Source organism: Dendrobium catenatum, unplaced genomic scaffold (assembly GCF_001605985.2).
Source record: "Dendrobium catenatum unplaced genomic scaffold, ASM160598v2 fragScaff_scaffold_1024, whole genome shotgun sequence".
Classification (NCBI taxonomy): domain Eukaryota; kingdom Viridiplantae; phylum Streptophyta; class Magnoliopsida; order Asparagales; family Orchidaceae; genus Dendrobium; species Dendrobium catenatum.
The window spans coordinates 2,976,676-3,002,340 of NW_021319486.1; the positions used below are offsets into that span (position 1 = coordinate 2,976,676).

A 25,665-nucleotide genomic window follows, 5' to 3' on the forward strand; every position below is an offset into this window, starting at 1 on the left:
TAACTGCTATCATCATATGCCATTGTTGCCTAGCCGCCATAGTCCATTTACTATCGTATAACCATCATTATCTGATCACTATAGCCTTTTTTGTTTTTCATGTAAAATTATATTTGTCTTCTTGCAATCTTTTTTAGCAGTGTGTTTAATGTTCATACAATGCTAAGATATTAATATTTCACTCTGCCATCATGAATATTTTAGCATTTAGCACAATTATTAACAAGAGTAATCACAACATAAGTTAAAAATAAATAATTAAGTAGGAGGGTGAAGGTTGTAATAGGTTCTAAAACTAAGCTTAGGGGATCAATAATGTTAAGCATGATGACCATTTTAGCTTAATTTATACTAATATTATAATTTATTTTGTATATATGAAATACAAATTATTGTCGCTTTCACCCAAGTTTATCATTAATTCATATTTCAAAATTCTCTAAAAAATGATTGCAAAGAAAAAATTTAACTTCTCAATTAATAATAATAAAAATAAATAAATAATGAGAAATTATTATGTATATTTTGAATAATTGAGATAAAATTAATTATAATATTTTTTAATTATAATAATTAAAACCCGAAATATATCCGACAAGCGGATCCGGCCCTAAACCGCTGCTTTCTCCTTTCGGCATATGCTTTCTGGGTTCCTTTCAACGTAGCTAGGGTTTCTCGTCCCCGACTTTTCTCCCACACTTCCCGGCAGAGATGAAGCTAACGGTGAAGACGCTAAGGGGGAGTCACTTCGAGATCCAGGTTCATCCTAATGATACGGTACTGCTCTATATCTCTACATATCTTTCTATGTTATTTGTGGACTATTTCTGATCGTAAAAAGGCTTCATTTAATGGCTTTGTTTTGCGTTGTTATGGAAGGGGTTGATGGGAGAACATACGTGTTTTTTTGGAAATAAATTGATCTTTCGTGATGTAGTTTTTGGAGTTATTGTTGTTCTTGTGTTCGGTTTGCCACGTCCAGCTCTGTATTATGTCTTTTATATATTCCTTACTTCAAGCGATTGCCATTTTTTCATTCTGAAAAGGAAAGGCTTGAATTTTCTAGCAAGCAATATGAATTCAACTTGCACGAGGCCTTTGTAAGATGACGACTTTCTGTGATGCAGTTTAAGTGTTGGAAGGATTCTTGGTAATAAGTTTTTTGTTTTTATTTGATGAATAGTGAAATTGTGAGAACTTACGTTTTTGCGGGATAGAGGGAGTGACCGTTAATGTAATTTAACTTTGTTTCGGGTGCAATAAGATTTTAGGAATGATTTTAATTGGCTAAATTCCAGGTGTTAAATGGTTGTACTGTGAAATTGTCTGTCAGTGGTTGGTAATAGGGTGAGAGGATTGAAAATTCTTCAGGTTGGAATGTTTGTGGACAACTTTGCGTGGTCTTTTGGAATTTAATGTCGGCAGTAGGGACTCTCATCATGATTCATAATTTAGCAGGATGATTTTTTTTTTTTTTTTCAGATTTTGATATCATTAAAAGTTTTTAGCTGAGATAGTATACAATAAGTAAAATTTGAAGATATATTACCATATGTTGGCATCTCATTAATGATCAGCAAGGATATTGGGTTGCAATGCATAGGACTTGGCTCTGTTTTTATTTTCTTATTTTTTTCTTGCTGCAATTGCGTTAATGATTTTGATAAAGCAATGATTTTGTGATGAATATGCATTCATGCATCATTCACATTATAATGTTTGATTTAATGAATAAATTCAATTCACATTCAAGGTAATAAAATACAAAATAATCTTTATTTAAGGTATGCTTTTTTAGGAAACAAGTCTTTGATAGCTAAAGTCGTAATGTGTTGCTTTTAGAAAACCTTCCATACCACAATATTGGTTTGTGTTAGAAATTCACAATTTACCTCTATCAAGATGCATGCCCTTTACCATTTCACGTCCTTGTAGAATGAGCATGCAGAGCAGTTCATCCAGCCAGACAAGTTTAGCGAATTTTATTTCGTAAAGCTTCTCATAGCCTTACTAAGCTCAGCCTTAGTTGGTTTGTATGCAATGTATAGCCACTTGTAACATTACATCAACTTATTGTGATCCAAATGGCTTCGACTACTAATGGGCGTTTAACTATGTTCTACCCTATGATGCACGGACACAGACACGGCGACACGGACACGACACGACACAGACACGGTTTTTTTTGAAAATATAGGACACGGGCACGGCGCGGACACGACAATACATTTTTTTATATAGTGTATATATATTAATGTAATATCATATTAGAAATGACAAATAATAATAAATGAATGACATGATAATTTGTCTAGCTTATAATATAAAATATTTAGTACAACCACAAAAATATAATCAAATAATCACTTACTACAACATCAAGCATTCAAGCTTTAACTACTAGGATTAGCTTTAGAGGTTTGTTTTTGGCCTTCAATATCATCATCATTAAATATCACTATTTTCAACTCTGGTTCAACAAGAGAAAGATTTGTAATTGTGGAAAAAGAGAGGAGATGTAAATACCTTCACTGCCAAAGAGAAATGAAAATGAGAATATTCGATGAATGGGTATTAAATGTAAACGTTGATTTGGTGTTGTGGATATGAAATAAGAAATTTAGTTTAAATCTCGCCAAATATAAAAAATTATATTTTTAAAAAATTATAAAATTTTTAAGATACGCGTGTCGGACACGCGTGTCCAATTTGTTTTTAATATTTTTTAATCGGACACGTTTTCGGCGTGTCCGACACGTGTCGGAGGAGTGTCGGACGAGTGTCGTGTCGGACACGGTGTCGGACACTGCACGCCTCTTTGAGGAGAAGTGTCGGTGCATCATAGGTTCTACCTTATAACATTGGTTGTATTTGCTTTTTATGATCATGTTTTTGAATCGATGTTTGTTGTGTCGAAGGTCATTTTGATGCCTTGCAATGGGCTACTTCTTGAAACTCTTCTAATGACTCTCTCTCTCTCTCTCTCTGATAGATTATGGCTGTCAAAAAGAATATCGAAGAAGTTCAAGGGAAGGATAGCTATCCATGGGGACAACAATTGTTGATTCACAATGGAAAGGTATTGAAAGATGAAAGCAGTCTTGAAGAGAACAAAGTTAGTGAAGATGGCTTTCTTGTTGTCATGCTAAGCAAGGTAATTTATCATACTTCTATATCATCTCAGCAAGATTGTTTTATTTGCTATAATTAAAATTTGAGATTCATCCATATGAATTTTATATAAACAACTTTTTTCTTTTTCATTTGATGTGCTTTGTAATTATTCATATCCTCAGTTTATTTATGATTTATTATGTTTTTTTTTTCGGTAGAGGAAACTAATTTGGCTTTGTATTATTGGGGTAATAGGTTCGCTATTGTGTTGATTATAGCAAAATATTTTGTTCTTCTTTGTGATATATAACTCTCATTCTGTCAAGCATTCAAGTTGAATATTTTTCTATTTCTATAAAGAAAGTGAGTATTTATGGTAGTCAGGTATATCTTCTGGCATAGCATTTCTTATGCTCCAATCATTGATGCATGCTACCTTTTTTCCCCATGTCATCTTTGTCATTTATGAAACAAATGCATTGTTTTTTTTTTTTTCATGTGTAATACCAGCAGTTGTTTTCAAAACTTACATGGCGATGTTTTTTCAGATAGCATTATTTACAGATCCTATAATATATACACCTGTATCCATTTAATTCAAAACAGAACATTTAGATAGTTCTATTGTTGCATTTTGTGGTACTTTAATGTAATTTACCATTATAACTTATCCGAAGCCTTTCTAACAACAACAACAAGCCTTTATCTCACTATGTGGGTTGGCTACATGAATGTTTTTTCTCCATTGTGTCTTGTTAAGAGTCAAATTCTCATTTAAAATTTAATAAAAAAATAATTCTAATATTTTCTAGCCAAGCCTTTTTAGGTCTACTTCTACCTTTTTTAACATAGACCAAATTCAATACATCCACTCTCCTAACCGGGTCATCGCAAGGCCGGCATTTTATGTGTCCAAACCATCTAAGGTGACTCTCTCTAATTTCATTTGCCACTAGAGCTACTCCAACCCTTTCAATTACATACTCATTTCGAGTGAAGCCACTCATTTACTTGAGCATTTTCATCTCTATAACACTTATTAATCTTATGCTTCTCTTTTAATGGTAAACATTCTACGCCTTAAAGCATTGCAAGTCTCAATCATCTTATATAATTTTCCTTTTAAGTTTGAGGGGTACTTTTCTATAACACAATAGGCCCGATGCATCAACTTCAATCATCCAACTTGAATTTTACTAATAATATCCCCATCTATTGCACCATCACTTTGAACAATAGATCCAAGATATTTAAAACATGTACTTATTAATGACTTGATCGTGCAAAGTCACAATCCCCTCACTAGAACTATTATTACTAAAATTACACTCCATATATTCAGTTTTTGGTATTGCAATATTTTAAGTTTGAAAGGCACCTGAGCCTTAACGATGAATAATTTTATGGATATGAAAGCCAAAGAAATGTGTCAATATATTTTATGCTTATATTTATGGTTGTTTTATCCCAATATGGTTGCCTAGCCATACTTTTTAAGTGATAATGCATGTAGTTTCGGGGTTTGACAAATCAAAACTTTTATTAGATTCACTCATATTTCAACGATTCATTAGTTTCTATGAAATTTATGATGTATCACTAAGGTATCTACTCTTTATTTTTTGTTGAGAATGCTATGTCTCACATGTTGGTATCAAGTAGTTCCACATTCCCGGGTAACTTTGTGCGAAACCAGGAAGGGTGATGGTGAGACTGTTGCTTTATAACTATATAACTGCCCAACTTATAGTAGCATTTTGCATGGCTTCTCATCATTTGGTAACATTGATCCACCATCTCAGATTAAATCAGTGACCTCATAACTCTAGAATCTCTCAGGATATTTTTTCCAGTTTGTAGGTACTCCTATCTATGAATTTCCTTTCAATGGATTTTGTTTAAGTTTAAATAATGCTTATGTTACATTTGATTAATGTGATTTGCTCTGTGTCAGCTTAAGTTAATCATCCCCTTTTGCATGTTATGGTTTTTTCTTTATTATTATGGCTATAAATTTTGCCATTTCTTATAACTTTGCTTCTATGATTGATGCTTCAGTTAGCATCATAATGCCAATTAATATCATAATCTCATTTTTTTCTCATGATAGGTGCTTTCTGATTTTGCTTTTTCAAGTTGTCTGACTACCACTGCATGTTTTATAGCATAACCAAGTTCTGCTCTCATGGCAAATAAATAGCAGGCTGACTTCACAAATATGAACTTGTTTTTTTACCATCTACTATATGAAGGAAGGAATATGTTGTTTTTATGGGAAATGAACATAATGTTTTTTTTTTCCTAAAATGGTTTCACTGCAGATAGGTTTGTGTTGATTATGCTATTTGTGTAATGTTAGTTAAATGATCATTCTCTTTATTTCAATGATTTGTGCTTAATCCATATTATATGGATTCTGTGTTTATTTTCCTCTGCACTTGTCTCAAATGAAGAAGCTTGTTAGTTCTAACACTTCTTTGTAACATCAGTGGGTGAGGTTCAGCTCTGTGGCCTGAGGTGGACAGGGGTTAAGTTAGTTCCTTAATTGGTTTAACTCAAGTTAGATGCCAGATTTCTTCTACTCTCTTTTAGGAGGGCTAGCTTATGATAAGCTGATTCAACTGGGCCCTGCAATAATGATTGCCCTCCTTTTTCTGATATAATCCAAATGCCTCCTATTAGGCGTAGAACTGTGGAATTATGAAATAAATGCCATCTCTCTCATGAAATCACCAACTTGAATTAATAGGCAATCGAAAGTGGTTTTTTATTTATCTAACCAATCTAACTTCTATTTATGATAGTTTTGTCTTGTTGCCACCCAAAAAAAAAAAAAAAAGATTATGAACCATGATTTATATTTGTTATGTGTTGGATGGATGGGTGATCCCTTGGGGCTTACTATAAGATTCTTTAATGCCTTAAAAAACAAATATTTAGTGGTCTCATTTTGGATACATTTGTCTATTTTAAGTGAAAGAATTATTTCATTTTTGTTTCAACTCAAGTGGATCCACTGCTTGGTCTTTTATATTCATTAAATTAGAATTTTCAATCGATATTTTTTTCATGATCGTAGGACTTGTGATTCTTTAAGATGCTTGAATTGAAAGTATTTCATTTATATTTAGTATCCTAATTTAATGCAAAACAAATCTTACTTTTCCTTGTTAGTTTCTTAATGCTGATCGCAAGCAAAATTTGCAGTTCTCCAACAATTATTTTCATGTATGTTTGTATTATTGAAATTGTATTGCAATCATACTTTTTCCTTCGTTTTTTTGAAGAATTGTATTGCCACCAACTTTTAGTAATTTTGTTTATGGTAAACTTATCATTTATTTATTTGATGGCATCTTTTCCTTAAACGATTGGATGAAGTTTGGCTTTTTATGATGTTTTATTCTTATTTGTTATCTAGCTCATTGCACATTAATATGAAAATGTGTTTTCTTCCCTCTAAACCATTTTTTTTAAATTATCTCATTGTATGTTTAACGTACCCTTTCATTAATTTGTTTTGACGTCGTGCCTTGTTTTCCAGAGCAAAACAGGTAGCACAACAGGAGGATCATCTACCATTCAGGTACACTAATTTACTAGTTTTTTGGTTTTTGGCTTTTGGCTGTCATGGCTGAATTTTACTGCTGGCATCCTAATGCTATGATTAGGTTACTAACTTTTATGTATGAATAGCCTTCAACAACTGCTCCACCACCTCAACAACCTCCAGTGTCCGCACCACCATCTCAACAACCTCAAGTGTCCGCGCCACCACCTCAACAACCTCAAGTGTCCGCGCCACCTCCTCAACAGCTTTTAGCTGCTACTCCAAGTCCTACCCATACTCCTGCTGCGGAGTCCCGGTCATTAGTTGTGTGAGTTGCTATTCTCTCTCTCTCTCTCTTTTTCCTTTGTGTGAGTTGCTATTCTCTCTCTCTCTCTCTTTTTCCTTTGTTTTCGTCGACTATTTAGCCACCTTCTATGAGTTTTCCGATTATTTGTTCATGTTGACATGTTCAATCATATTGGCATTTTATGTTGTGGAACTGACCGTTAAAGCTGATAAACTTATTCTTCTTGATGTCAGGCCAACAGCTGATGCTTATGATCAAGCAGCTTCAAATTTGGTAGCAGGGAGTAATATTGAATCTACTGTCCAGCAGTTGCTAGAAATGGGTGGTGGAAACTGGGACAGGGATACAGTTTTACGTGCACTTCGTGCTGCTTACAACAACCCAGAGCGTGCCGTTGATTATTTATACTCTGTATGTGATGTTTATTTTTCATTCAATGTGAAGATGCGGCCGGAATGCTCTATGAATTTGCAGAAATTTTCTTTTTTCCCAGGGCATTCCTCCATCAGCTGAAGTTGCTGTCCCAGTAGCCCATTTCCCTTCAAGTCAAGCTTCTGACCAGAGTACGAACTTGGGTGAACCAGCTGCGACAGGGACACTACCTTCATCTGGGTTACCGAATTCAGCTCCTTTAGACATGTTTCCACAGGTAAATTTCCATTTTTTATTTAACAAATTTCATACTTGGTCAATCTTATTAGTCAAACAATGATAGTTTTAGTTTCAATAGGGCAACCCAGGATTAGGTGAAGGTGCTGGGTCTCTTGATTTCTTGAGGAACAATCAACAGGTAATTCGATCCTCTAATTATGCTTTTAATTTATTTTTTATATGTATAAACAAAAGTTGCTAGTCTGACTACATTTTTAACCGTCATTAACTCCTATTATACCTTCCAGTTCTTTGTAGTACTGATTATTTTCCTTGAAGGAAATTATCTCTTGGTGTCATAAGGCTCCTTTAGATCTAAATAACTAGGATAAATATGCTTGTAAACTGGATTTTAGCGCTTGAGTGTCAGCCTAGTTAAGAAATTTGTCCTTTTCAGCCCACTTTTGAAATCAACAATTTGTTCTCTGGAAAAAAAAAAATCTTATGCTGCATTGTAGTAAAAAGTTGATGGGATCGAAATGATTTTTCTCTGCAATTTCATTTATTGATGAGCCGTTAAAGTATCTATGCAAAGATACACAGTTCCACATTGCATTGATGTGATGATTTTGATCAGAATGATACTTCTTATATGTCTGTCTATTTTTTTATGAAGTAAACTTAACTTCATGTTTCCTGGATATACGGGCCTTTTCAGGAGTTAACTCATGAGCTGGGCACGAGTAAATGATTAATCCGATGTTATGTATTGCAAGCTCTTTCATTTGGCCTTTATTTTTTCCGTTCTTTGATGTTATGTGGGTTCATCATGGTTCATTGGTTGGCGATATGTGAGCATGTTTATGGATTCTTAGGTCTTATCTCTTTCCCAACTTGTAGTTAGTCTTATTTCTCTTCTTTACTATGGCAATTTGAGCTCTTTCTTCTGTCATACTTGTAGTTGTAGTGTGTATAACGATCTTGGCCTTGTCACTTTTTCAATTTGATTGCCCATGCAATTTTGAAGCAGTTTGGTTTGCTTGAATTTTCGGGTGATGTACACTATTTTATAGGTTGAATTTTATCTGTTTTTAGTATAATAGTTTTCATATTCCCTTACTTTTTTCTATTGCATGATGAAAGTTTGCATGCTATGTCGGTAGTGCTTATCATCTAATCAAGCAGGTGGCTTGGAAGGGTGTATTACAAGTTTTTCTTTGCTTATGGCTCTTTTTAGCTGGCATTGTATATCATCTCTTTGTATTTGTCAAGTGATCTGAACTTCTATTTCGAGTGTAAGCCCTTTCTATTAAGGGGCTATTTATTTTGGATGTTAAGTAAAAAATGTGTGAGGGGTTCTAAGTTTTAGGTGTTTGGTTTGGAGAAAAAGATATTCAAAGTAAAATTTTTTCGATTTAAAATTATTTTATTAGACTATTTTTCTCTTATTCTGAATTTGTCTGATTTGTGCAAATTTGAATTACGCCACTCACACGATCAGAGCTACTTCGTGTTTTTCCCTGTCTTTGGTATTGTCAATCCCGCATCCCATTCTTAGATCGTGTTCGTTTATCCACCGTAGCAACTGCCTCCACCACCAGGGCCCTTCTGATGATCATCACTCATGTCCAGCATTGCAACCCCTTCCGTTGATCGTGGTCACATGTCCTACAGTGTTCTTTTCATTTCTTTTTTTATTTTATTTTTATTTTATTTTTTTTTTAGTTTCAACCAAGTGGAAGTGATGCAGTTTGCTAGCATATTAAATAACTGTTTCCTCACATATGTTTAATTTTATTTTATTTAGTTGGGACTTCTAAATTTTATTTTCCTCTACAGTTCCAGGCATTGCGGGCGATGGTCCAAGCAAATCCACAAATCTTGCAGGTTTGAGAACTCTCCTCTGAGACAATAAACACACCCTACATCTGTTCATTTACCCATCCACTCGTCATCCCTCCTTCCTTTCACCGCTTGACATTCTTTGAAAACTAAAATTGAAAATTTTCTCAAAGACTTATATTGCAGATTTCTATTTTGTAGCCAATGCTTCAAGAACTAAGCAAGCAGAACCCTCAACTCCTTAGACGTATCCAGGAGCATCATTATGAGTTTCTTCAGTTAATTAATGAACATGAGGGCCTTGAAGGGTAACGTTTTCCATCAGCTTGTAAAACTATTTGTTTTATGAAGTAATTTGAAAGTTGGGATTAGCTTACTATATGATAGGAATCTTGAACACTGGTTGCATTGTCTCATGTAATCAGAGGGCATTTCTTCCAACTCATTTATTTCATTAACTCCAATGACGATGCTGAGCTATAAAAAAATATTTGTTATTTTCATCAACACAATCACTCTTGTTTTAGCTAGTTGGGGTCACTATTAGAGAATGGCTCAATTGGTGATTCTCCCGCCGCTCCAAAGAGGAGGCGAGGGTTTGAATCCTCTGGAATTTAACTATTTGGGGATAATCATAACTGTTTTGATATTCAAATGGAGAAGCTTAAGGAATTCTTTACTTATTCTTGTAATGTATTTTAAATGCCCTGCAATTATAGAAATTTATACATCTTTTCACTCAAATGTACGTGGAATATCCATGCCTTGTCAGATACTTCTTTACTGGTTTTTTCCCTCCTCTTTATATTCCAGTGATATCTTTGGTCAAGAAGAGGAGGAGATGCCACATGCCATTAGTGTGACAGCTGAAGAGCAGATTGCCATTGCTCGGGTAAGTATCTTACACCTTCATGTATAATTATGTTTGTTCTCGTAGTTTTTACATTAATGTGATGCGATGGATCTCTTCATAGCTGGAGGCAATGGGATTTGATCGGGCACGTGTGATAGAGGCGTTCTTAGCTTGTGACAGGAATGAGGAGTTGGCTGCAAATTATCTATTAGAGCATACAGGTGAAGAAGATTGAAGGTATGTGTTTATTCTTTCTGGACCTTATTCTAATGAAATAATTCCTCACGTATTAATAAAAGCTCAGTCCTCTACTTCTTTTGGTTCACTGCTCTTTCATTTGGAAATTGGTGTAGTGGATTTTTTTTTAATTTCCTTTTTAGCTGGGCATTGTTTTATTATGATTTATATAAGGCATAATTTTAGAGATTGCTGATGTTGGGACTAGGGGTGTCGCGTGCTCGACTCGCGACATTGTACCAAGCTCATCGAGTCGCTCGATTTCTTGCCTGCGCCGGTTTTGCACCCGCCTATTTTAATTTTTCTGCCCGGTTTTTGCACAGATTTTCCCGCCCAGTTTTCCCATAGCTGCCATCTCAAAGAAAGCCCAGTCCGCCTGAAAACTTTTTAAATTTGCAAATCTCAAAGCATATACTATGGTGAATAAAATATTAATATTTTAAGATGATTGCCGGCAACATTTAAAACATTCCTTTTTGATAATAAGTAAAGCTACAAGCATTTAATGACATTTATTAACATTGACATTTTATACTTATTTTATTAAGTAAAATAGGCGGAAAACCGTGCAGCATTTAAAATTTGAACTTAATTTTTTAATAACTTTTAAATGTAATAAAATTTTTAATAATTGAAAAAAATTCAAATAGTAATTTTAGCCGGATTGCGAGCTCACGAGCCGAGCCTCATCGAGCTCGTTTACTAAACGAGCTCGAGTTTGAGCTCTAGCTCGACTCGTGAGCTCAATAAGCTTGGCTCGTGAGCTAGCTCGGCTCACTTACACTCCTAGTTGGGACTCATTATTTGTAAGTTTATGAAGTTCTATTTTTGCCCCTTTGTATGGCCCACCTTACTGTCAATGGTGCCTTGGGCCTTGAGAGTGGTTTCCTATCTCTGTTAGATACTTGATCCCTTAAGCTGTTTAAATTCCATCCTTAGTTTTAATTCCACTTCAACATTCAAATATTTCCTTGGAAAAAAATACCCTTGTTGGAGGATTTTCAGAGAAAGGGAGAGGGTGAGAAATGGTGTCCTGCGGGACGTGTCACTCTCCTCTTACTTTTTATGTTGAGGTTTTCCAATGTTAGCTCATCATGCAGCATGCTCTGGTTATTTTTTCTTAAAATGATTCATTGTTCTTATCTTCTCTCTACTTGTATTATCGACCTTTTATCTGTTAGATTAGTTTTGCCAGGCCATTAGGGAAATGTGAATTAGGCTAAAAAAATTAATGGCAGTTCACAAATTGACTTCGATATTGACTTGGATTGTAGTTACCAAGCCTACTAATGAGCCAAGCTTGGCTTGTATCTAACTTAAATTGAGTCAAGCTTAAGTCTAAATTTATACTAATATTCTTGTATGCACTTACATATTTGTTAATCTATATTTGCATCTATGCACTTGTCTATATAAGTATGGGCTTATGCATGAATGTCAAACTAAGAATTTGGTTTAGGGGATTGAAAATCAATAAAAAATGGATCAGTTTTTTGTCTTCAGTTGGAGTTAACAAATCATCAGTTCAAATCGAGATTGGATCAAATCAGGTTATAACAACACTTTGCTATGTTTGAGATCAGACTAAATGATTTGAATGGATCTTGAGCTAGGGTCAGCTCATCTTGAGATCAAGCAGCCATACTTCATTGTATTGTTTTTTCATTGCTAGACCTTGTTGCACTGCGAGCTTGTTTCTCGTTTCTGTTTCACACTAGTTCTGTTCTGCTTGGGATACTCTTGAATGCAGCGTAGGTGGCCTCCCTTTGAGATCAGACTAAATGATTTGAATGGATCTTGAGCTAGGGTTGGCTCAGCTCGAGATCAAGATGCCATAGTTTGTTGTATTGGTTTTTTTTTTTCGTTGCTAGATCTTGTTGCCTTGCTAGCTTGTTTCTCTTGGTTTCGTTTCACCCTAGTTCTGTCCTAGTTCTGTTCTGCTTGGGATATTCTGGAATGCAGCCTAGCTGACCTTTTGATGCTTATTCAGCTTCATGTTTATTGTTGAAAATGTCAAATTATTAGTTTTTTGCTGAGTTTTAACTATATGAGGAGTTGGTTAGAATAACGCTTAAAACTAAAAATCTCGAAAAACTGAGGATATTGATTTGGTTTCTGTTTCTAATATTTAAAAATCATTTGATTTGCTTTAATTTAGGTTTTTGTTTTGGGAAAATTGAATTTTTTTATACATGATTTTGTCAAATTCTTAGAAGCTGTGGTGAACCTTCGAGTTAATGAAACAGTAATAAGGAACAGTAACGGTATTCATGAACTAGGGAATTTTAGCAGAAACTACATTTTTTGTATTCATTATTTATATGTTGAACTACTATAGTAGTTGAGTGTGTGTGTATGTAAAGAAAGATCAAAATGGTCCCCAACTATACTAAAGGACTATTTTGGTCTCTCAATTCTTTAAAGATGTTAATTAATTTTTAAAGACTTGGGGCTCAAAATATTTTTTTAATATAATTGGGAATCATTTTGATCATATATATATATATATATATATATATATATATATATATATATATATTTTTGTCCGTGAGGCGAGGCGTAAGCCTCGAGGCGGTCTGAGGCGTAAGCCTCACGGACACAGAATTGCGTAAATGAAAAATTAAGGGTTTTAGCAGGAAAATAATAGCAATAGTGGAAAATAAGAAAGTAGATGCAATAAAATCATGTCCCAAAGTACAAAATCACAAAATATTAGTTTAACAAAACTCCCAAAATACAAAAAACATATAAAATGAAATCATATCCCATCACTAAATGGGTCTTCAAGTGAATCTTCTTCTCCAATTGTATCTATGAATGCCATGTCATCATCATCTTCAACATGACTCACTTTTCTCTTCCCTGTTCATTAAGAGAAAAGATCATTATCATGTATTCATGTTCATTGCTCACTTGACATAAATGTAATGTAATAGCATATAAGAAGTTGTGGAATACCTTTACTTGATTGTTGTGCTGCAGAGCTAGTGGATGTGTGTGGTGTAGTACTAGTGGATGTGCCAACATACATAGCTCTTCTCTCCGCCGCCAATGTCAACTTGTACACTATACTTCCAAGAAGGGTCCCTCCACAATGACGTATTCGTCTTTTCTTTACCTCTAACAATGTCTCCTAAAGCAAAAAACCAAATACACTAAAAAAAATCAAAAAATTCCAAACCCTAGTTTTTCTTAAACTTGAAAAATATATCCCTAAACATAATAAAAATACCTAAAATCCAATGTGGAGTACTCCTAGAGGGCGGCCGGAAGTTTCCACTTCGCCGGAGAGAGGCGGCGCCGGTGGGAGAAGCGGCGGGAAGGAGGTCGTCGGCGTGCTGAGCAGCGACCTGGAGCGTGCGGGAGGGAGAAATGTCGGGTTTGCTCTTTGCTGAAGGCTATCGGGTAAAAGGAGAGAAAAGGGCTCATTTTAAGTGAGTGGGCCCTATCCCAGAGAGGCGTACGCCTCACCAGGAATTGCGCAATTGCGCCTCTGAGGCGCGCCTCAGTCCCAGTGAGGCGCACGCCTCTTAAGGACACAGAATTGCGTAGGTTATGAGGCATTTTTTGAAGGAATTGCGCAAAGGCGCGCCTCTAATTGTGCAATTTTAAACAGAGGTTTTGCTGCCATTGTAGAGGATTTGGCGATAAGACTAAAGGTTTCAAGGTAATTTATGTCATGTTTTTGTTTAAACCCTTGAGTAACTAAGTGTGCCTTATATCTGGCAATGGAACTATTAGCATTTTTTTTATCTTGAATATCCATTTGCAACGTATGACATTGTGTATGACATTGTGAATTGCAGGAGGAACTAAAGTCCAAGTTCCTTCAGATTGGAGGGCATGAAATTCTATTGACAGTGTCCTGACACCATTCATAATGTTGATGTCTGAGGTGTAACAAGTGGGAGTGGACTGTAATGTATGTGGCTAAGATTGAGAATGTGATTGGGTTTAAGACAACCAGTTTGTAGCCGTGTAAGTTTTGGATGTCGAAGTAGCACGATGACAGACGAAGATGAAGATTTTGTAGAGTGAGAGGAAGTTGTATTATTAGAAACAGATATGGAGTTGGTATGGATGCGAGTGATGGAATTATGGTAGAGGGTAAGGAACTAGGAGCTGAGACATTTATAGTATTGGGAATCTATGGTGGTATAGGATGTCAAGGAATTTCAGAGGCTGCTGAAGTTGGGAACGGAGGAGAGAAGGACGGTGGCGGCGAGAGTGTGGATTCATCAAATTGGACATGCTGATAGGCGATGATATGACCTGTAGCAGGATTGTGCCACTTGTAGCCCATTTTTGTGGTGGCATGGCCAAGAAAAATGCTCAGAGCAGATTGTGGTGCCAGCTTGTGTGGAGCTCAAGGACAAAGCCATGGATAGCAACGCCAATAAAAAAAGCAAAGATATGTAGGGAAATGTTGTAAAGGAGCTAAAATGGATAAATTGAACAGGTAGTAGGAGAAGGTAGTCGATTAATTAGGTAGACAACAATAATACTAGTATCAACCCAGAAATATGCATGCAATCGCGATTCAATGAGCAAAGTGTGAACGGTATCAAGTAGATGTTTATGTTTTCATTTAGCAATTCCATTTTGCTGGAGAGTGTAGGGCACGCGTATTGGTGATGAATACTGTGCTTAGTTAAGAATGACTAAAGTGTTTGATTTAGAAACTCACCGCTCCCATTAGTACGAAGAGTTTGTATGGATTTATTTCTATTATTCGACTAAGGATTTGAAATAAATAAATTTATGCGGAGCTTCTAATTTATTTTTTATTGGATAGAAACAAGTATAACGGGAGTAGTCATCCACAAACAATATATAGTAGTGAAACTCATTATGCGAAATTATCTGGGATGGTCGAAATATCAACATGTACAAGTTCAAGAGGAGAATGATAAATATTTTGATTCATTAAAAGATATTATGTGACTCTTAGCTTGATCACAAGAATTACAAAAGTAGTAGAAGATGAAATAAATAATTGAGGTAAAGACTTTGCAGTAACCCGAAGAATGGATTGGATGACCCACAGGGCGATGCCAAAGCGTAGCAGAGATAGGTGCAGATACTGAAGCAACAAGGATTGTAGTAGTGGAGTGCGAGCAGAGATTGGATGCAACCCATTAAGACAGAGACCTTGAAAAGTATGCATACATGGTGGTGGGAAACAATTCTTTTTCGGAATGAATGATAGGCAGAGCAGTGCCATTGTGACGAGGACTTGATCGAAGCTTGAATAAGTTGTGGCATGCTGGAGAGATTGTTGATATTGAGTTAAATGAGCAGTGGCTTGACTATCCATGCACCAAGGAGGGCAAAGACGAAGAGTCAACAAGCAGAGCTAGATTGTTGTTGGTAGGTGATGGTGAATATTGAAGGTTAGATTGATGTCAGCAATTGAAAGTGAAATGTTCACACTTCCCACAAATTTGATAGTCACCAACAAAGCGTTGTTTGCCACCCCTGGAAGGAGCAGGGACAAAGTTGAACCAACTTCAACCTTGAGAGTAAGAAGAGTGACCACGAACATGTCCACGAGTTGAGACGAGAGCAAATGCGGTTTTGCTGTAGCAGATGAATAAGTTATGGTGAGTTCTTTGACAACATCTGTAGCTTGATTGACTTCCTTACTATACAAAAGGGAATAAAGATCATCTAGGCTTATAGGTGTGAGCTTAGTTCGGATTGCAATCTTGAATGTTTGATAATTTGAGGGAGATAATTCAGAATGTACATAATGACATTGATGAGGACATCCACCGGACATTTCGACTTACTTACCATCAGCGGGATCGTAGATCGACGGCTACGATTCATAGTATCTATTTATGGTGTTTTAGTGCATTTATTTTATTTTTCAGTTTTTCACTTGTACCCCTATGAGGGATTTGTGTCATGTTGTAGCCTGAGGGCATTTGTGTCTTTTATATTTTGTGCTTTGTAAGCCTATATATGAAGGCCTAGTCTTTGTATTATTTGCTAATGATGAAGAAAATTTCAGCTTTCTTTAATCTCTTAGTGAGTTCTTGAGAAGAAACCCTAGGTGGGTGAAAGCAATACCCGTCAATCTTTGGAGGAGTTTAAGGTTCGCGGTTCTATGATCTCTTTGTGAGTTCTTGGTTCTTTATTTTAGTCTTCATCTTCCTCTTCCTTCTTCCTCTATACCGCCGGCAATCCCCTCCCGTTCTCCCCAAACCGACGGCCTCAACCCCTCCCATTAATTCCCCATTACTCGCCGCCCCTCCACCCAACAAGCCGCCGGCCACCTCATCAACCCGGCGGCCGGTTCCACCCCACCACCCCTCTCCTCACACCCGACGCCCTCACCCCCTTCCCCTTAGCCGCCGGCCTCCCCTCTTGCTCCCATTCATCTATGATGATTTCAATCATTACAACTCCCTTCCTAAATTAACTCAAGCAATTAAGGGAGAGATTTAAGTCATTTGAAATTCAAATTTGAATTTCAAATATTTTCCTTATTTAAAAATCAAAATAAAGAAAGATTTAGTCATGAATCCGATTTAAAATAAATTAAATTGGATTTCTTATTTATTTTCCTAGTCTACAAATATCTATTTGGAAACTCCCAAAATCTCTCCATAATCCCTCTCTCCCCTCATGAAGCCGCCGACCCCATTAATGGGCATCACCATGGTTTTTCCTAATGAGGCCCTAGCTCTCATTTGAATTTTGAATTCAAATTTTGAATTCTAGTTCTTCCCTCCATCCCATTATTTCCTTTTAATTAATTACCCTCTTTGGATAATTAATTCCAAAAGGAGAAATTAAAACCTCAAATCCCCTCCACTAACCCTAGTCGTCCCTTCCTTCATCCTGCCTAGACCAAACGTCGGACCTCCCCTCCAAGGCACACAACAAAGAGTCCTCCCATGTCCATGTATGGTAGATCTGGAAGTTGATCATGGATTCATTTACAATTCTCTAGAGGAAATTGACATCATTCAATCACCTTTCTTCGATTTCGGATTTGGATCTAAAGGCACCGTCGAAGAATACATGGAGTGTATTCTCTTCACTTTGGCGGACGTCAACGAAGAGCAACAACCCACAGGATCGTGGAAGATCGCCGGACGACCACCCATCTCTTCAACTCCGGCCAACTCTCCGTTGATCAAAACCGCCAGCATCCTCTGTCTTTCAGTGACTTCATTGGGTTTGCTAACCTTCATCCTCCGCTAACCCTACTACCAAAAAGCGATCGAGAGGGAAACTCGAAGGTGAAAGTTCTATTTGTTAATTGCTGGATTATTGTTAATTGTATATTTGTCTTGCTATTGTCTTGTTATTGTCTTGAATCGCTCTGTCAATCTATCGTGTAACCGCATGCTAGAAGCAAGTCAATAACTACGAAAACTGAAAAGCCCAACTTAGTGAAACGTTAACCTTATAAATTCATTGCTAAAACAAATTTCTTAATAAAATACTGCAATTCTGTTGGTTGTTTCACATCAGACATCTTTTGTTTTGAAAGAGCTACTGGCTACAACAACTTTATCGACTAGACAGTCTGTCAGTGAAGTTCATTTTTAAGCTATGTAACAACACTTGATAGATTGGTAGAGTAAAATCGGCGTTCAAGTGTAGTCCAAATGGAATTTAACTGGAGTCGAGGTTTAGAATATATGGTTAAATAGATGGAGAAATGGTGGAGAAGACTGCGAAGGAGATTTAAATTGAGTTGGCTAGTGTAAGAAGTATCGTGTTTGAGTAGACAGGCAGGGTACCTTTGAGATAGCTAGCAAAGCCATTTGCTTTGTGTAGTTTGGAGATTCGGTTACTCCAAGCGGGGTAATTACCAAGTAGAAGTTGAATATGAACAATGTTTTTAATATTTGAGACAATTTTAAGGAGGGAGGAATGGAAACTTTGGCTAAACTGTTCAGAACAGTATTTGGTGTTGGGGTAGTAGAGAGAACTGAGTTGCCCATAATGGATGATGAAGAGAAGGTAAAGAAGGTAGGAGAAAAGAAAAGAGGAGAGACTGTAAAGCAACAAACTCCGATGCCATGTTGAATTTGGCTAATTTATAAAAAGGAGCATGTTTGTGACTGAATTAAGCAGAATACACATGCTTGAGATAATTTTAAAATGTGCAAATACAGAAAATTATTTTCCGGATTAAGGGAAAGCGTGAAAAATGTTTAACATTGTCTTATTTTTTTACATTCAATAGAACGTGGAAAACGATTTTCTCATTTAATAGAAGGCTGAAAATAGTGCACAAAATAAATTAAAAATAAAAGATACATATATTGTAAATAAATTAAAAGTTATTAAAGAATGACTTTAATTTTAAAAAAATTTATTATAAAAGTAAATTACTTAAAATAATTTAAAAATGCACAAAATTTAATGAATTTAATATTGGTGAGTACAAAAATGACAGTATAACGGTAGATAACGATTTATAAATAAAAGAAAAAAAAATGGAACACTTTAATGCTTCTAAGAAAGCAGGGGCGGAACCAGTCATAATTTTCAGGGGGAGCAAATATATAAGTAACTGTTCGTATATATGTCGGGGGTCCAAGGGGGCAGCGCCCCCTGACGGGGTTTGACCTTTGTATTTACTATTTCTCTTTGTATTTGGTTCATCATTCCCTAACAATAACACATCTACACAATGTATTTAATAATATTGGGGGCAATTGCCTAAAGACCATAGTATTTTAACATTTTTAGGGGGGGGGCAATTACCTAAAAATCCTTGTAATAAAGACTAAAAATTACATAAATAAGAGTATAATGAAAAAAAAAATTAAGGGGGGCAAGCCCCCTAGTAACAAAGGGGTTCCGCCCCGGTAAGAAAGCATTAGACATTTTCACACATTCCTTTAATCGGAAAAGTAGTTTAACCATATTTGTTCATTTTTAAATTCTCTCAAACATGCTTCTTCTGCTTAATTCAATTACAACCGTGCTCTTTTTTATAAATTAGCCTGTTGAATTCGTGGAAGCTGTGCTAAAACATCGAGTTAATGAAACAGTAACAAGGAACATTAGCGGAATTCACGAACTAGGGAACTATAGCTGAAAATACAATGTGTATTCCTTCCCAATTTGTTGAACTATAACAGTAGTTGAGTATGTGTACATATTTAGTTTATTGAAGGTGTAAATACAATATTGCCTTGGAGTAGTTCAGCTAACACTACCGTTGTCAGGTCCCAAGTCCTGGATGAGAAAAGTGGAGGGTTGCGTTAGGTAGTCGACAACCAGCGTAAAACTTGTCAAATAATAATGACATGAATCCTTTAAGAAATTGTGTTAATGCTAGGGCGTCCCCTGGAAGTGACGCGCTGTATGGCCTGAATACAGTTTCAAGTGTGCAAGGGCCGCTGCACTGGCACCCGGGTGCAGTGTTAAATAGGCAAGGGTTCCCACATCAAGGATGGATGTGGGCAAAGAAGCTAGTCCATAATATTAAAATTAGGATAGGAACTTGGAATATAGGTTCCCTTACTGGAAAATTAATGGAATTAATAGATATTATGATTCATAGGAGGATAAATATTTTGTGCATTCAGGAAACTAAGTGGGTTGGAGAGAAGGCCAAGGAAATCGATAGTTTAGGATTTAAACTTTGGTATTCGGGTAGGAGTCGTACTAGAAATGGTGTAGGTGTTATTATAGATAAGAATTTGAAGTATAATATTATAAATATTAATTGGATTGGAGATAGAATTATAACTTTAAAGATTGTTGTTGATGATAAGATTGTTAATATTATAAGTGCTTATGCTCCTCAAGTAGGTTTGGATATGAGTTATAAATTAAATTTTTCGAATGACTTAGAAGATTTATTACAAAAGATACCTCTAGAAGAAATAGTTTTTATTGGAGGAGATTTAAATGGATATGTTGGTAGAGAGGTAGATGATTTTAAAGCATTCATGGTTGCTATGATTTTGGAACAACAAACGAAGGTGGCAAGACCATTTTAGATTTTTGTTTAGCTTAGGATTTTCAATTGTCTAATACATTATTTAGAAAAGAAATGAGCATCTCTTCACTTTATAAAAATGGATATAGTACAAACAGATTGATTATTTTCTTATAAGAAAATTAGATCGATTAGATTGCAAAGATTGTAAAGTTATATAGAGTGAAAATTTATATACTCAGACATCGATTATTATTTTTGGACTTTAAGATAAAGAGACAGATAATAAAAATAAAGTAAAACGATATTATTCTATGATTAGATGGGGCATTTTAAAGCAATATTAACAAAAATATTTTTTGAGAGTAAGATTTTTAGATCTTAAGATTTATATCTGTGCATGAGGATGCTAATATTATGTGGGATAAGTGGGCTAGTGATATTAAGAATATTGCAAAAGATGTGCTTGGGTACCAAAGGGAAAAGCCTCCTAATAGTAAAAAATAGTTTGGTTGGTGGAATCCAAATGTGCAAGAAAAGATAAAGAATAAGAAAGATTTTGTTACAAAAATGGTTTAATTTTAAAAATTATGATAATTGGGATAGATATAAAGAGGCTCGTAAGGATCTAAGAAAGCAATATGCGATGCAAAGACCTTAGCTTTTAGGGATTATATAATAATTAGATACTAAAGGGGGGAGAAAGATATCTGTATAAGTTAGGCTAAACAAAGAGATAGGAATAGTAAGGATTTAGTTCAAGTGAAGTGTATTAAGGATGAAGATAAAAAATACTTTTCTTTGAAGATGATATTCAACAAAGGTGGATGAGATATTTTTGCTAAACTTTTTAATGAAAATTGTGAAAATAAGATTGACTATAGTGACCTTAGCACCCTAAATGAAAATAAAGATTTTCTGTTTTTATCGGCGTATTAGTAAAATCGAAATTAGATAGGCTTTAAAAAAAATGAAGGTGGAAAGCTGTTGAACCTGATGATATTTCCAATAGAGGTGTGGAAATGCTAAGGGGATGAAAGGTATTTCTTGGCTTACTAAACTTTTTAATACTATTTTGAAGGCTAAAAAGATGCCAGATGAGTGGAGAATGAGTGTGTTAATTCCTATTTTTAAGAATAAAGGTGATGCACAAGATTGTGCGAATTATAGAGGAATTAAGTTAATGTGTCATACTTTAAAACTATGGAGCGAGTTATGGAGCATAGGTTGCGGCGTGATGCTAATGTTTCTCAAATCATTTGGATTCATGTCGGTAGGTGACTATGGAAGGCTGGAAGCCATATATTTATTAAGAGGTTTTATGGAAAAATATAAAGAAATAAGGAGGATTACATATGATATTTATTTGATTTAGAAAAAGCATTGATAAATTCAAAGAGAAGTGCTATGGAGAGTTCTTGAAAAGAAAGGAGTTAATAATGCTATATTCAATTCATTAAAGATATGTAGGCAGGAGCGATTAACTTGTTTTCAAACACAAGTGGTTGACCAAGTATTTTCCTATTTCGTTTGGGTTACATCAGGATCAACCTTAAGCTCGTATCTTTTTGCTTGTCAATGGATGTTCTCACTAGACATTTGCAAGAGGATGAACCTTGGTGTATGCTTTTTGCCGATGATATTCTTCTTGTTGATAAGACTAGAGAGGGAGTTGAAAGTAAACTTAAATTATGGAGGTCAACATTAGAGACTAAAGGTTTTCGCTTGAGTAGATCTAAAATGAAATATATGGAGTGTAATTTTAGTAGTAATAGACCTAGTGAGGGGATTGTGTCTTTGGGCGATCAAGTTATTAATAAGAGTACACGTTTTAGATATCTTGGATCTATTGTTCAGAGTGATGGTGAAATAGATGGGGATATTATCAGCAAAATTCAAGTTGGATGGTTGAAGTGGAGGAATGCATCGGGCTTGTTGTGTGATAAAAAAGTACCCCTCAAACTTAAGGGAAAATTCTATAAAGATGGTAGTGAGGTCTGCAATGCTTTATGGTGCTGAATGTTGGCCATTAAAAGAGAAGCATAATATTAAGTTAAGTGTGGCAGAGATGAGGATGCTCAGGTGGATGAGTGGCTTTACCCCTAGAGATAGGATACGAAATGAGTATATACGTGAAAAGGTTGGAGTAGCTCCAGTAGAAGATAAGATTAGAGAGAGTCGCCTTAGATGGTTTGGTCACATAAAACGGCGGCCTTCCAATGACCTGGTTAGGAGAGTAGAGGTATTAGATTTGACTTATGTTAAGAAAGGTAGAGGCAGACCTAAAAAGATCTGGTTAGAAATACTAGGAATGACCTTTCTTTATTAGATTTAAACGAGAATTTGACCTTTAATAGGATACAATAGAGAAAAAAGATTCATGTAGCTGACCCCACGTAGTGGGATAAAGGCTTGATGTTGTTGTTGTTGTTCAGCTAAGGGTGTAAATGAGTCGAGCCGAGTATCTATCTAATCAAACTATAAGCTTATTTAGTTGTTACTGAGCTCCAGCTCGACTCGATCGTTGAGCTTGATTTTTTTGTTTTAAATTTTTTAAGAAAAATCAGTTTTTAAGAAATTTTATATTTTAATATAGAATTAATTTAAAATTATTAAAATATACTATATAATACTAATTTAAATTAAGGGAGATTTACATACATACCACCTAATACTATTCTATTTACATATTTAACACCTAAAACTTTAATATTACATACATACCACACATAGTTCATTTTCATATCAAATATGAGTGGTAGAAATGAAATATATGAGTGATAGTAAAGAAATATAAGTGATGTATTTGATATTAAAATAATATAGGGTGGTATGCATGTAATATTAAAATTTTGGATGTTAGATATGTAAATAGGATGTTATAAAGTGGTATGTATGTAAATTTCCCAATTAAATTAATTATTAAATGCATTTTAATTTAATCAAGCCACTTAACGAGCTTTCGAGCCGAGCCAGGTTTGAGCTTAAGCTCAAGCTTGAACTTGTGGCTCGATAAGCTCGACTTGTGAGCTCGTTAATGAGCCGAATCGAAGCCGGCTCGCAAGCGGGCTCGGCTCACTTACACCCTTGGTTACAGCTCAATGGTGTAGATTAAATTAGCAATAAGGTAATAATTTCTGCAGAGATGAAGCAGCCACATTGAGCTGAAGATCTATTTATGCAAAGCCATGACTGATTGCAAGTTTATCCTCATCAGATTTATCTTGTTATTCAGTTTTTTTTTTTTTTCCTTTTTCTTATAGAAAGTTTGATATCAATTTAATAACATATAAAGCCACATCTTTGTATTTTTTCCTCCTCCATACAGTTTCTTGCATTGTTATTTCATAATGGATCTAATATTATAATACCATTTCCTTTTGTTTTTCCAGGGAAAATTAATTTCCAAATTGGTGACCATTCAATGTCTTTCCTCTCTTGAACTTCAGAGCTTCTGTAAGCTTGGGATGGTCAAGTTTACTCTTCCTCTCTGGCCTTTACTTCTTTTGCTGGATCTTCAACTCTATATTTCTTCCTTTTTTCTCCAATCAAAGAACTAAGATATAGCAGTCACAAGTTATTTATTTAATTTTTTAAGAAATATTCTCAAACTCTATAAGCACCTGAACTAAGTTTAATTGTTCTGATGTGACCAATCAATGGTTTAGCTACATTGGAAGATAGATTGCCTTCCCTATTAAGGTTTCGTTTGGGGCAGCTTTCTTATTGCTTCTTAAAACAACTTTTTAGTATAAAAATTTGGTTTCAGAAGTGGCAAAAAAGCTGTCCCAAATGAAGCCTAAATTTGTAGGAGGATACTGGAATTCAACTGACTTTTACTTGGAATGTAACTGCATTTCTTGCCCACTGATTCTGAGTGATGATCTATTTTGTTGTTTGATCTCTGTGCCCTTCTTTTTGAAATCAAGTAATTTGATGGCTTGTCATATTTACAACTATGACTTTTAGTGAATTATGTTAATTTTTTATTTTATTTATTTATTCAAATTTTATATACTATAATGAAGTTAATCTTGAATTACTTCAAAGAAGTTTCTTCAATGAAATTAAGATTTTGTTTGGGATAGTTTTTTTATTGTTTTTTGAAGTAAATTATTATAATGATAATTATGCTCTTATTAATTAAAAAAAATAGATATTTATGGAAGACTTTGTATGAACATTTTTACCCTTTGATTATTTCATTTTGGTTTTTTGTTTAAAATTTTATATTTTAGTTATGACTGACCATTTCTATGTAACTTATTTATTAATTTGATGCTGAAATATTCATACATATGGACTCTTTGAAACTTTCTAATCTAATTAACCAATTACAAAATAAAAAAATGGAAAAATTCACGTTTTATTATGATTATTTTAATTAATTTTTTTGAAAGCTTATGTCATATTAATCAAGTTGAAAGCCTGAGAGCTGAGAACGCTGACTTTTTATCTTGATTTTCAACCTATCAGCCAAAAGCGTTGACTTATAGGTCAGAAAACAATGGAGAGAGAGAGAGAGAGAGAATATTATGTATTCTACAAATTAATTAACTGGGAAAGGAACTTTATAAAAATTATAAAGTAAAGGGAGAAGTCAAATTTCAAAATAGGCCATGTTTTAAACTTCGTTTGGCATTGCTTTTTTATAGCTTCTCAAAATAGATTTTTAGTGCAAAAAATAAAATTTTTGTGCTAAAAAGGTATATTTTTAAAAAACGGTATGAAAGCTATTCCAAACGAAGCCTATGACGGGATAAGTCGTTCCAAACAAAGCCGAAGAAAGCCATTCCAAACAATTCACATTTCTTCTTTTATTAGAATGGAGTTTTTGAGCTCCATTTTGGTCAAAATTTAATGTTGGAATAGCACAATTGTCAAGTCATTTACTTTGATTTGAGCTCCATTTTGGTCAAAATTTGATTCAATTTTTAATATTTCTTAATAAGTCAAATTCATTATTGGAGTCAAATTGATAACACTAGGAGAAAATAATATACATATAAGAGCTACTTTCTTAGTCAAATTTGTTTTAAAATTTAAAATTTTCTATTTATTTTAAATATTAAATTTGAATTACATTTTTAAAAATTTAAATATATTAATAATTATAAATGTTATATTCATTTTTAACTGCTTCCAATCATATGATGAAATCTCGTATTATGTGTGGTTGCTTTAAGAAAATTTTCGTTTGATTAAAAAAAAAATAATTTCCCTATACCAAAACCACAATAAATTTTACAAAA

At 34.7% G+C, this 25,665-nt stretch overlaps 1 protein-coding gene across 1 annotated transcript; it reads left to right on the forward strand.

The window, feature by feature from the left end:
* Positions 1-581: 581 nt before the first annotated feature.
* LOC110103074 (ubiquitin receptor RAD23b) lies at positions 582-24,318 on the forward strand. The gene is made up of 12 exons (XM_020831628.2): positions 582-777; positions 2,993-3,154; positions 6,659-6,700; positions 6,811-6,992; positions 7,205-7,382; positions 7,465-7,620; positions 7,702-7,761; positions 9,402-9,449; positions 9,606-9,712; positions 10,218-10,296; positions 10,379-10,494; positions 23,806-24,318. The coding sequence occupies exons 1-11, from the start codon at positions 712-714 to the stop codon at positions 10,490-10,492; spliced, it is 1,194 nt and encodes a 397-aa protein (XP_020687287.1). The 5' UTR covers positions 582-711; the 3' UTR covers positions 10,493-10,494; positions 23,806-24,318.
* The last annotated feature ends 1,347 nt before the right edge of the window (positions 24,319-25,665 follow it).

Excerpts from the sequence above, each read along its gene's own strand:
- LOC110103074 (XM_020831628.2), top strand. The coding sequence starts at position 712 with ATGAAGCTAACGGTGAAGACGCTAAGGGGGAGTCACTTCGAGATCCAG. Across the intron at positions 778-2,992 it reads AGGTTCATCCTAATGATACG|ATTATGGCTGTCAAAAAGAA; the intron begins GTACTGCTCTAT and ends TCTCTCTGATAG. Across the intron at positions 6,701-6,810 it reads GAGGATCATCTACCATTCAG|CCTTCAACAACTGCTCCACC; the intron begins GTACACTAATTT and ends ATGTATGAATAG.